The 13959-nt window shown below is 44.5% G+C and overlaps 1 protein-coding gene across 3 annotated transcripts in view; it reads right to left on the reverse strand.

Annotated features, from left to right (window-relative positions):
• The window catches only part of Entrep2 (endosomal transmembrane epsin interactor 2), a 161435-nt gene that overhangs the window by 95547 nt on the left and 51929 nt on the right, over positions 1–13959 (reverse strand). For all 3 annotated transcript variants that reach the window (XM_070043115.1, XM_070043112.1, XM_070043116.1), the window contains exon 2: positions 8540–8596. In XM_070043115.1, the coding sequence (XP_069899216.1) occupies positions 8540–8596 (57 nt within the window). The remainder of the gene's footprint in view (positions 1–8539; positions 8597–13959) is intronic.

Genomic DNA, 13959 nt, shown 5'->3' on the forward strand with positions numbered 1-13959 from the left:
TCTCCCCAAGAGACCTACAACAACAAAAAGACGAACACTCAGAGAAAAACCAGAGGCGGAGAATAACAAAAAAAGAAAGAGAGAAAAAGAAGAATTTCAAAACAGAGAAAAGCGAAGACCCCTCCCCCAACCTTTACTGGCCGCGCGGCAGTGCGCCAAGCCGCCGGCCAGCCGGCCCCGGCGGGGGCTGGGGGAGCCCCAGAGACACAGCAGAGACACAGGGGGCCGCTTTCAGAACATCAGGTACTGGTTTGCAGAACAGCAGATCGCCAGGAACAGAGAAACCTACCAGCCGGGAGTCTCCATGAGGATCCCACCCCCACCCCTCACTCTCCACCCGAGCAGAGAGGCTCCATCCCGCCAAAGCCGCTCGGCATCAGCAGAGTGACAAAAGGATCTGCCAGCAGACCACCCGGCCCGCCTGATCGCAATCGCAACGATCCAGCACTCTCCACCCGAGCAGAGAGGTTCCATCCCGCCAAAGCCGCTCGGCGCCAGCAGTGCGACAAAGGGTCCTGTCTGCAAACCACCCGCCAGCCTGATCAAGATCGCAACGACCCGGCGGGGTCACTCGGGCCCCAGAGGTACCGAGAAGAAGCTGCCTGAGCGTGGACACTCTTGACCCGACAGCTTCGACAGAGGCAGAGACAGAAAAGAATCACACAGAGCCACCACCGCCCAACCCAGCCCGGATTGCAACAACAACTGACGACCTACACCACACAGAAACAACCAGCTCCAGGGTGAGTACCCCACATGGGAAGTGTATCCCTCAAGGGAGACCAGAGCTGGAGGGAATCCCCAGACCCTGACCTAGACTCCCTACCCCAGCACCCGGACCACAGGACCCACTAAAACTGGGAACTGTTTGAGAGCTCCACCAGCCCGTGGAGCACACTCAGCTGGCCAGGCTAGAGCAAGAGCACCCCTGGAAGGGAGCTTAAATGCCCAAGCCAGGAACAGCGCCCCTGGGTCAAGACTACCAACAGTAGAAGAAATTCGAACTGTGTCCCCCAGGCTGTATAATCTAGGTGGTATACACATCAGCACAGGCCTAACGAGTGCGCTCCAGGCTGCATAACCTAGGTGGTATACACATCAGCACAGGCCTAACAAGCGCGCTCCAGGCTGGGGCCGGAACCAGGCCCGGGGATCCGGCGCCTGAACAACACAACCAACTCCTCCCAATTGAAGTAAAAAGCTGAGCATACGCCTCAACAGAGGGGAGAAAACCAGGAAACAACACTCCCCCGGGAAGCACGCCTGTGACAACAAAAGACCTGGAGGCCCAGGACAAGAGAAGCCCAAACCCCACCAAAACTCCACCCATATACCCTAGACTGAAAATTGGGCAACACAGGCTGCCAGCACCTGATAGTAAGCAGGAGCTCAGACTGTTAAGGCGGCTCAGCAATAGAGTGATAGTCTTGGATGTATGAGGCCCTGGATCTGATTCCTCAGCATCACAAAAGCAAAAAGGGTCAGAAGTGGTGCTGTGGCTCAAACGGTAGGGTGCCAGCCTTGAGCTGAAAAGCTGAGGGACAACACCCAAACCTAGAGTTCAAGCCCACAACCAGCCCAAAACAAATAAACAAAAACACATCAGGAGCTCATAGCAGACTCCAGCATTTGGGAGAGTGCATCCAGAGCATCTGTTCTTCACAAGAGCACCCGTAGGAGCAAACACAAGCAGTCTAGGCTGCTCAACCCTTCCAAAGGCGGGAACTGCCAGCAATCTACAGCAGAGAGCTGAGAATCCTAAGTCAGAATAGCAGCTGGAAATAGGCTCCCAACAGAACCCAGATCAGGCACAGACTCTCTCTACCAATACAGAATCAGCAACCAAGCAAAGACAGACACACCAAAACAAAATTGAAGAGCAGTCTCCTGAACCTCCATGCGAAAATCACAGAGAAAAATCACAAGTTTTACTACCACCCAGGACAGCAAGCCCACCTCAAAAGCCAGCAGCCACACAGGGGAGAGCCCCAGTGGGAGCAAAGCAGGAATGGAAGACAAAGGCTACTTCCAAGGGTTGCTGGAGGCAATGACTCAAGAAATAAAGCGAGAAATTGATCAGAAATTGAAAGAGCACAAGGATGAACTATCCAAAGAGATACAGGGTATCAAACAAGAGATGCATGCAAAAATAGAAGCTGCACAAACCTCAGTAAGAAGTGAGATAAATGCCAAATTAGAGGTAATGCATACCTCATTGAGAGGTGAGATCAGTACTCTGAGAACCAACATTGAATCCATAAAGGGATCCATTTCCTCCATGCAAACCACAATAGAAGCCACTGTCAACAGAGTGAATGAAATGGAAGGTAGGGTGTCAGATACAGAAGACAGAATACACCAACTGGACCAAAAAGTGACAGATATGGAAAAAACACTCAAATTAAACCAAAGGGATATTCAAGAGCAAGCAGATAATGCTAAAAAATTTAACCTTCGCATAATTGGAGTGGACGAAGGTGAGGAATTCCAGAGCAAGGGAATGCAACACCTATTTAACAAGATAATCAATGAAAATTTTCCCCACCTCAAAAACGACCATCTTAACTACATCACAAAAGCTTATCGAACACCCAACAAGCAAGACCCCAGGAGAAACACTTCTAGACACATTATAGTAAAAATGATAGATCTGAATAATAAGGAAACAATCCTGCATGCAGCAAAAATGAAGAAGGAGCTATACTACAATGGGAAAAAAATAAGAATTACTGCAGATCTCTCCACACAAACAATGAATGCAAGAAAAGCCTGGGGAAGCACCATACGAGCCCTGAGAGCCAATAACTGCCAACCCAGACTGATCTACCCGGCAAAGCTAGCATTCACATTTGATGGAGAACTGAAAACTTTTAATAGCAAAGAAAAACTAAATGAATACATAAACATTAAGCCAGCATTACAAAGAATTCTAAGAGGGGGGACACAACCTGAAGAAAGCAGCCAGGAACTGAGGCCTGCCCCAAACAGGCGTTACTCAAAGTCTAACTGAGCAAGCACAGGAGGAAAGGAAAAAAGAAAAACTTAGGAAAACAGAATGGCAGGGACAACAATGCATCTCTCTATACTTTCTCTTAATATAAATGGGCTGAATTCGCCAATTAAAAGAAAACGAACTGAGGACTGGATAAGAAAACAAGACCCATCCATCTGTTGCCTTCAGGAGACCCACCTCTCAGCCAAACATACAAACAAACTCAGAGTGAAGGGGTGGAAAAGGATCTACCAATCAAACGCCCCCAGTAAGAAAGCAGGTGTAGCTATCCTGATATCTGACAAAATAAACTTTTCATTAAAATCAGTACAGAAAGACAAGGACGGACACTACATATTAATAAAGGGAACAATCCAAGAGGAGGATATAACCATCATCAACTTATATGCCCCAAATATTGGTGCACCCAGATATGTCAAACAAATGCTCTCAAACTTACAGAATAAAATAGATCCCAATACGATAATACTAGGAGACTTTAACACACCACTCTCACCAAAGGACAGGTCTACCAACCAGAGGATTGGCAAAGAAGCTACCGAATTAAGAGAGGCCATACTTCAAGCGGAATTAACTGACATCTACCGAGTATTTCACCCTAAAACAACACAGTACACATTCTTCTCAGCAGCTCACGGAACTTTCTCCAAAATAGACCATATCATAGTTCATGCAAGGAACTTAAGCAAATACAAAGGGATCGACATAATCCCCTGTATCCTATCTGACCACAGTGGAATCAAGCTAGCTCTCAATAACAAAGCATACCGCAGAAATTTCTCCAATACATGGAAATTGAACAGCACACTCCTTAACAATGCCTGGATAACAGAAGAGATCAGAGAAGAAATAAAGCATTTCCTACAATTCAATGAAAATGAAAACACCTCACAAAGAAACTTGTGGGACACAGCAAAAGCAGTCCTGAGGGGCAAATTTATTGCCCTCAGTACCCACATCAAGAGAATGGAGACAGACCAAGTAAATAATCTCATGTTGCAATTAAAACAGCTAGAAAAACAGGAAAAAATGGGACCTAAAGCTACTAGAAGAAGCCAGATAACCAAATTAAAAGCAGAGATTAACCAATTAGAAAATCAGAAAACCATAACCAAAATAAACCAAACAAAAAGCTGGTTCTTTGAAAAAATAAACAAAATTGATGGCCCATTGGCTAGATTAATTAAAAAAAGAAGAGAGGAAACCCATATTAATAGGATTAGGGATGCCACGGGAAACATCACCACACTTACCCAAGATATCCAAACAATTCTAACAGACTACTTTCAAAAGCTATACTCTCTAAAGGAAGAAAATCTGGCAGAAATGGATGCATTTTTAGAGAAATACAAGTTGCCCAAACTGAGCAAAGAAGAAGTTAACCAATTAAATAAGCCAATATCCTATAATGAGATACAGGAAGCTATCAAAAGTCTTCCAACAAAAAAAAGCCCAGGACCAGATGGATTCACAGCAGAATTCTATAAGACCTTTAAACAAGAACTAATACCCATACTCCTCAAGCTCTTCAGAGAAACAGAGAAGGAAGGAGCTATCCCAAACTCATTCTACGAAGCCAATATCACACTCATCCCCAAACCAGGCAAAGACCCAACCAAAAAGGAGAATTACAGGCCAATCTCCTTGATGAACACAGATGCAAAGATCCTTAACAAGATTCTAGCTAACAGAATCCAGAAACACATAAAAAAAATAATTCATTATGACCAGGTAGGCTTCATCCCAGAGACACAGGGATGGTTTAACATACGTAAGTCAATAAATGTAATCCAACATATCAACAGAGCCAAGGTCAAGAATCACATGATTATCGCTACAGATGCAGAAAAGGCTTTTGACAAAATTCAACATTCATTCATGCTAAAAGCTCTGGAGAAAATAGGAATAGAAGGAACATTTCTAAAAACAATAAAAGCCATTTATGACAGACCAATAGCCAATATTATACTTAATGGGGAAAAGCTGCAACCAATTCTCCTAAAATCAGGAACAAGGCAAGGATGCCCACTGTCTCCACTCCTCTTCAATATAGTCCTAGAACCCTTAGCCAGGGCAATAAGGCAAGAAAAAGACATTAAAGGGATCCGCATAGGGAAAGAAGAAGTTAAACTATCCCTTTTTGCAGATGACATGATACTATACCTCCACGATCCCAAAAACTCCATCCCCAAACTCTTAGAAATCATAAATCACTTCGGCAAAATAGCAGGATACAAAATAAACCCACAAAAATCAGTTGCCTTCCTATACACTGATAATGTACAGGAAGAGAGGGAAATAAAGGGAGCAACCCCATTCACAATAACCTCCCGAAAAATAAAATATTTAGGAATTAACCTAACCAAAGATGTAAAAGAACTATTTAATGAGAACTATAAAAAGTTAAAGAAAGAAATTGCAGAAGACACTAGGAAATGGAAAGACCTCCCATGCTCCTGGATAGGCCGACTTAATATAGTAAAGATGGTAATACTTCCAAAACTAATATACAAATTCAACGCAATTCCTATTAAAATCCCAATGACGTACATCACTGAAATACAGAAAACAGTCCAAAAATTCATATGGAACAACAAAAGACCTAGAATAGCCAAAACAATTCTAGGGGATAAAGACAATATGGGAGGGCTATCCATGCCGAACTTCAAACTCTACTACAGAGCTATAATAACAAAGACAGCATGGTACTGGCACAAAAACAGACCCGAAGACCAATGGAATAGAATAGAAGATCCAGAAATAAACCCACAGGCCTACAGCCAGCTGATATTCGACAAAGGAGCCAAAGACATACAATGGAAGAAACACAGCCTCTTCAACCGCTGGTGCTGGGAAAACTGGGCAGCCACATGCAGAAAACTAAAAGTGGACCCCAGCCTATCACCATGCACCAACATCAACTCAAAATGGATTAAAGACCTTAACATTAAACCTGAATCTCTGAAACTACTGCAGGACAGAGTAGGAGAGACACTTGAACTAATAGGCACAGGAAGGAACTTCCTGAACAGAGTCCCAGGGTCACAACAAATTGGAGAGAGACTCGACAAATGGGACTACCTTAAAATAAAAAGCTTCTGCACAGATAAAGCTATCGCAACCAAGCTAGAAAGACAACCAACTAATTGGGAAAAAATATTTACCAGCAATATATCAGACAAGGGGTTAACATCCTGTATATACAGGGAACTCAAGAAACTAATCCCTCCCAAGCCCAACAAACCAATTACTAAATGGGCAAGGGAACTAAAGAGGGACTTCTCAAATGAAGAAATAAAAATGGCAAAGAAACACATGAGGAAATGTTCATCATCCCTGGTGGTGAAGGAAATGCAAATAAAGACAACCCTGAGATACCACCTTACCCCAGTCAGAATGTCCCACATCCACAAATCAGCCAACGACAAATGCTGGAGGGGATGTGGAGAACGAGGAACGCTATTACACTGCTGGTGGGAATGTACACTCATACAACCACTTTGGAAAGCAGTCTGGAGGGTCCTTAGAAAGCTAAAGATTGACCTCCCTTACGACCCAGTCATACCACTTCTAGGCATCTACCCTGAACAACAGGAACCAATATACAAGGACACGTGCACCTCCATGTTTATTGCAGCACTGTTCGCAATAGCTAGGATATGGAAACAACCTAGATGCCCCACCACAGATGAATGGATCCAAAAATTGTGGTATCTATACACAATGGAATATTATGCAGCCATTAGAAATGACAAAATAATGGCATTTGCAGGGAAATGGATGGAGCTAGAAGGAATCATGTTGAGCGAGGTAAGCCAAGAACGAAGAGACAAACAGTACATGGTCTCCCTGATAAGTGGATGATGAATCCAAAATGTTAGGTGATATGACAAAACTAACAGGACTTAAGAAACAAAGAACTCCCACTCATCTGGTTGAACCACTACTAAATATCCCCATGCTGCTGATCACATATATGGTATATAACATATGAGCACCGTTATATATTACAGACTGTGATAGACAATTTGCTCCAGGAAAGTTAGAATGAACTTGTGACTTTAAATGAGCATCATTATTCCACAATACTGTGAATTTCCGGAAATTAAGTAATCACTTAATCACAATCAAAAAAAAAAAAAAAAAGAACCTTGGGGAAGGGAGGGAGGGAGGGGATGGTAGGGGGAAAACAATGGAGGGGGTAACAATGTTCAAGAGGAAGTGGAAGTGTACTCATTACCTCACTCATGTAACTGTAACCCTCTGTATAGTATCTTTACAATAAAAAAAAAAAGAAAAAAAATTAAAAAAATCCATCCAGGAGATGTTGGAGTTGGGAAGAGTAACAACATGAGAGGTACAGGGAAACATGATGGCCCAGAAGCTGTTACTTATTTGTCGAGATTCATTACATCAGTCTCTCTATTTTCGTGCATGTTTGAACATTTCTGTGTTAAAATAAACCACATTTTTCAAAGGCAAATCCTCTGAGCTGAGCTATTGTGGAGGAGAGAAAGCAGTTCCTGTGTTTTGTGCTCTCTCTTCGGGGTGCACTGGCTCCTCTCATGAGGGGCCAGGGTCCTCCACAAACAAATCAGCCTTTCTCTCTATTTCCATTAATATTTAGTACATGTCATGATGTCCAACTCCAATCATTAAAAAAAGAGAATGTTTTAAATAATTGATTAGGACAAAGAGAGAGAAACCCATCATGCTGGGTTTTCTCATCACCCATCAAAATGTGGGAGAACGCTTCCTCTGGGCCTGACATGGACATCATTAATGCCAGCACCGACAAGACCACCCCACAAATCAATAGACACAGAGATGCCTGGGGTACTTTCATAGGAGAAAACGCAGCCTCCTGTCACTGCCTGTCCCACAGACCATGGCTCAGCACCATGCCCAGCCATGCATCTATTCAGAGAACCAGTTGCACCTTGCTTCTTCCCCTAGATTTTGCAATCTCCAAAACACACAGAGGAGAGAAGAGTTCAGTGCAGTATGTGCTGAGGATGCGTGCACCAGATCACAGGCTCTAGATGAGAGTACATCCACCGGAGAGGGCACCAAAACAGAGCACAGGATACAAAACAGGATCTGAGGAAAATTTTCCCAAGAGAATTCTCAGAAATGCAATGGGCTGGGTGCTGGTGGCTCACACCTGTCATCCTAGCTACTCAGGAGGCTGAGATCTGAGAATCGAGTTTCAAAGCCAGCCTGGGCAGGAAAGTCTGTGAGACTCTTCTCTCCAATGAACCACCACAAAACTGGAAGTGGTGCTGTGGCTTGAAGTGGTAGAGCTCTAACCTTGAGCAAACGAGCTCAGGGACAGAACCCAGGCCCTGAGTTCAAGCCCCAGTACTGACAGAAAGAGAAAGACAGAGAGGGGGGTGGAGAGAGAGAAAAGGAGAGGGGGGGAGAGAAGGGGAGGGTTCACTGGCATAGGTCTGCAGAGACCATGACAATTTCTTTGAGACTGTCTTTGTGAGGCCACCTGAGATCTAGTGTCACTTTGTCACTTACCACAAGGGAGAGCGGTCTTTTCCATGAGACAACGCCAATGAGTCCTGACAGGAGCACCTGGAAGGAGAGAGTGGTAAGGAAGGTAAGATGTTGGAAAAGTCTGTGTGAGACCTCACCCCAACCCCAGCAAAGGGCGCGTGGGATCCACACCATGCAGGATCCAGACTCCAGTGATCATGCTTCTCCTCAGACAGCTGCTAACAGCCTGGAGTCACATTGAAAGTCAGTCTCTCAAATCACTGGGACCACCAGGGTTAGAGCAAGAGACCCTCTACCACAGAGACTAGTCAGGCTCCCGTAGCTCAGCTCATGCCTGTAATCCTAGCTACTCAGGAGACTGAGATCTGAGGATCTCAATTTGAAGCCAGTCTAGGTATGGAAAGTCCATGAAACTCTTATCTCCAATAAACTACAATTTAAAAAATAAAAAGCTGGAAGTAGAGCTGTGGCTCAAGTGGTAGAGCACTAGCCTTGAGCAGAAGCAGCTCAGAGATATCTCCCAGGCCCTGAGTTCAAACCTGGAGACCAACACCAAAGAAAAAAGAAAGAAAGAAAGAAAAGAAAACAACTTATAGTCCTGCTTTGAAATGCCTGGGTCTTAGTTTGAGCTCTCGGCACTCAATTGCAGCCACCAGCAAGGCTTAGGCTTGGTGTTTGGATGGCTCTAGGATTCTGCAGGTGTGTAAGGAAAGGGGTGAGAATCCAGTTAGCTGTGACATCATCCTGCCAGGAGACTTTTGGCCTATTTATCAATTTTGTCACTCAGAGTCTCCCGTTTACAAAGACTATGGGAGAAAGCAGAGGCTCAGGGAGAAATCACATAATAAAATCACTGAAAGAGAAGCCCAGGAGAATGATACCATGGAAGAGAGGGAGGAGATTTCTCTTTCTTTGTAAGAAAACCATCTCACCCTTTCCCCAACTCCACACCCAGCCTTGGAGAAGCAAAAGATAAAATTAGAAAAGTCAGAACTTCCTGCTGCAGAGGCCAGACACAGGCCTGGTAGAACTCAAGAAGAAATGGCACTGAGAGATAAAGGCTGATTCAGAGGCCTAGAAATAAATTAGCTCTATAAATCATGTCTTCACTGCCTCCTATCAAGAAATTTCTTCACAGCTGGGCCCTGGTGGCTCACGCCTGTAATCCTAGCTATTCAGGAAGCTGAGATCTGAGGATCCCAATTCCAAGCCAGCCTGGGCAAGAAAGTCCATGAGACTCTCATTTCCAATAAACTACCAAAAAAAAAAAAAAAAAAAGCTGGAAGTGGTGCTGTGGTTCAAGGGGTAGTCTTGAGCAAAAGAAGCTCAGGGACAGTACCAGACCCTGAGTTCAAACACCGGGACTGGCCAAAAAAAGCCAGGCACTGGTGGCTTATACCTGTAATTCAAGCTACTCAAGAGGCTGAGATCTGAGGATTGAAGTTCAAAGCCAGCCCCGGCAGGAAAGTCCATGAGACTCTTATCTCCAATGAACCACCAGAAAATCAGAAGTGGTGCTGTGGCTCAAGTGGTAGAGCACTCACCTTGAGCTGAAGAGTTGAGGGACAGAACCCAAGCCCAGAGTTCAAGCCCCACGACTGACCAAAAAAAAAAATCTGGTTGGGTGTTACTGGGTCATGTCTATAATCCTAGCTACTCAGGAAGCTGACACTGAAGAATCTCCATACCCGTCCCCCCCCCCCCCCGCCCCACCGACACAGTATTCTGAGCTGCCTGAATTGAAAGTTTACTGGACTCTGTCTTCTAGAACCTTCTAGAACCTTCTCCTATCTGTGCATCCTTTCCTCCCCACTCCCCTGCCCCAGCCTCCATCTTTTCTTTCAGGGTGGCATGGTGAGGCTGGTTCAGGTATGCATGCATTCATTCTCTGTCCCTGCCTCTGGGAAGTCCGCTGGCCCTCACACCTGCCTGCCTCCTCCCCTTGGAAGAATTCCCCTTGCACGTTTCCCCTCTGTGAACTCAAACTCCAGCACATGCACATACACACACAGTCCCATACTCATGACCCACCAACTTCAGACATAATAACACATTTGTTGTACTAATAGTAAATTAATACAATTACCTAATAAGATACAAAAAGCCAAAGGAACTGTTGGGGGGGGGAAGGGAGGAAGGAAAGGAGGGAGGAAGGAAGGGAGAGAAAAGGGAGAGAGGGATAGAGGAGAAAGGAAGATAGGAAAAAGGGAGGGAAAGAGGAAGGAAGGAAGGAGAGAGAGAAAGAGAGGGGGGAGGAGGGAGGCAGGGAGGAAAGTGAGGGAAGGAATGACCATAAGAGAATTCACTACATTATCTGTCTACAAAAATTAGTATATTAAGGTTATGGTGGCTCACCTGTAATCCTAGCTACTCAGGAGGCTGAGATCTGAGGACGCAGTTCAAAGCCAGCCAGGGCAGGAAAGTCCTTGAAACTGTTATTGCCAATTAACCACCAGAAAAAACCAGACGTGGTGCCTTGAGTGAAAGAGCTCAGGGACAGTGCCCAGGCACTGAGTTCAAGCCTCACTACCACCAATAACAACAACAAAAATTAGTATATTGAAACATTACAGTAGTAGCTACATTTATTGAAGACTGACAGACACATACCAGGGGCTTTCATTTTCACTTGGTGTCCTGACTCCCCTGAAAGGCATGTGTGATTCTTTCCCCCATGCACATAAGAGAAAACAGAAGCAAAAAGAGGTTAAGGGACTCTGTCCTCATGTTACCATGGTATGCAGGGCTAAGACACCAGTGCCAAAATTCTACAAAAACAGCTTTCCTGTCCATGCTCAAGCAAAGACTGGTTAGAAACAGAATAAAATTAAAGATTCCATTTAGGAAAACAAGCAAAAAGTCAGCAAGACTTCAAAGAAACAAACCTAATAAGAGTTAACTAGCAAGTCTTAAATTTGCATGAAGTAACACAAAAATTTTCATTATTAGATGAGGGGGAAAGCATTCATTTTTAAAACAAAAGGACTAAATAATGTATAATTTCCGTGCAGCCCTGATTAAAGTACTTGAAAGGCATAAAGGAAATCTAATGTAATAAAATGTGAACTAGGTAATCACTTACAAGAAATAAAAGTTGCACTGGTGCTCTCACCTGTAATCCTAGCTACTCAAGGGGTGAGATATGAGGATCACAGTTCGAAGCCAGTCCAGACAGAAGCTTCCATGAGACAGTTTCTAATTATCTACCCAAAAAAGCCAGAAGTGGAGGTATGGCTCACGTGGTAGAGCACAATCTTTGAGCCATAAAGCCAAAGGCGAGTTTGAGGTCCTAAATTCAAGTGCCAGTATTGGCACAATTAAGAAAAGAAAAAGAAGGAAAGAGAAGGGAAGGGGGAGAGGGAAGGGAAACGGGTTAAGAAAGGGAAAAGGGAAAAAGGAAAAGGGAAAGGGAAAAGGGAAAAGGGAAGGGAAAAGGGAAGGGAAAAGGGAAAGGAAGGGAAGGACAGGGAAGGGAAAAGAAAAAGAAAGGGAAGGGAAGGCGTAGGTGGTAATCTTGCCATTTGGAGAAAGAATATTATCTAACCCATTTGCAAACAGTTTTCATTCTCTGCTTCTAGAAGCTTCCTGTTCCTTTGCACCACACTAAAAACAATGTATTTGTTGATACAGAACATTAATTCCATTAAAATCACATTATGTGTAATGAAAAGCTATCAGAGTATAATTATGCAAGCAGATTCACAGAACCCACAGCAACTTTTAAATCCACTGGAATTAACAACAGGAATAGAACCTGTCAGGGATAAAAATTGTTACATCATTTCCAAAGCCTGATGAATGAAAACCTTCCGTACTTGTGTTATGAATGACGTAGTGTATGTATGCCAAATTCCAAAGCCAGAACTATTCTCTCAAGGATTCTCTACCTGCACTTTTGGGGAAGGGGGCGGGGACAATGTGAGCTGCACCCCCTAGAATACCCCAAGAGCCTGAGCTCTTCTTGGAATTCTATTCCTGCACCGCAGTGCTGGGTCTAAAGTTCCCCAGTTCACACTCTTGAAGCTGTTTACCATATTGGATCTCTGCAGAGTGGCCCAGGCTAGCCACATTGTCTTCTCTTGCCTGACCTCTGATCTCTGACCTCATATTGCACCCTCTAGGTGGAGCAGGTCTTCTGTCTTCCAGCCTATGACAGGAGGTCTAGGACCAAGAGGGCAGGGCAGGAAGAAGCAGGGGACTGAGCTCTTGCCAGAGGAGGCAAGAAGGAACTGCAAATAGCATCACCTCCACTGAAAACCCAGGTTGAAATGACACACTCTGGGACCTGCCCCCTTTCTGCTAAGGGGGAACCCAGAATCCTGTGATACACACACATCTTTACCCTCCAGCTGTGTTGCCCCAGACCTGTGCCTGGTACCTCCCATGTCTGGTGAGCAATGACTTCTGGTTGGGCTCCTGAGTCAAGGAAGTTCCTTCAGTTTCCATTAGATGGATGTCAATCCACCTCTACTTCTTGTACTCCAGCTTCCTGCTTCCTGTATCCCAGCTTCCTGTTTCCTGTATTCCAATGTCCTCAATGGCCAGCCTCCTTCCCCTGTACCTCTGCACTCCTCCTTAGAAGGTACCTCTGCCTGCCCATCTCCCCCACTGCCGCCTCCTCCTCTCTACACAAGGCTGTTCTTCCAGAGCCCATTGTGTCCAAGGCTCCAGCTTCTCAGAGTTTAAATCCATCTGGCCTAGTAGATGCCTTCTCCCATCCACTGATGGAAATAATTGTTCTTCACAATTTGCAAAGTCCAATTGTTCTCCTAGAGTGACAGTCATGTTGGCTGTTTCTACTATTTATGTCTCTCTGAACTTGACACTGACTTCTGCCTATAAAACTTAAGGCTTCTGGCTTTCCCAATTTAGGATATGGGCTATTCTGGCTGGGTTAAGGCAGTATCTCAGGGTTGTTTTTATTTGCATTTCCTTTATGGGTAGGGATAATGCACTTCCAGCTTTTTGATGATTAATTGGAGCTAAGAGTCTCATGGATTTCCTGCTCAGGCCAGCTCTGAACCATGATCTTCCTATCTCAGTACATAGAATTATAGGTATAAGGGCTGGGAATGTGGTAGAATGCTTGCCTTGCATTCATGAAGTCCTGGGTTCGATTCCTCAGTACCACATAAACAGAAAAATCTAGAAGTGGTGCTATGGCTCTTGTGGTAGAATGCTAGCCTGGAGCAAAAGAAGCTCAGGGACAGTGTTTACACATATACACACTCTCACACCAACACATAGACACTTTCTTCCATTCACTTTGCCAATCCAAGTAACCTTTTGTTGCTCTGGCAATCACCGCTGGCATTACAAACTAAATATCGTCCCTAACTGAGCCACGAGGATTATAATTGCAGTGCCCTTTTAAAATCACATTACCGTATTTAATTGGAGTTAATTTCCCATTTGTCATTTTTATATGCCTGCCAAAAGTT

The sequence above is a fragment of the Dipodomys merriami genome, unplaced genomic scaffold (genome assembly GCF_024711535.1).
Source record: "Dipodomys merriami isolate MVZ:Mamm:240054 unplaced genomic scaffold, mDipMer1.0.p SCAF_33, whole genome shotgun sequence".
Lineage (NCBI taxonomy): Eukaryota > Metazoa > Chordata > Mammalia > Rodentia > Heteromyidae > Dipodomys > Dipodomys merriami.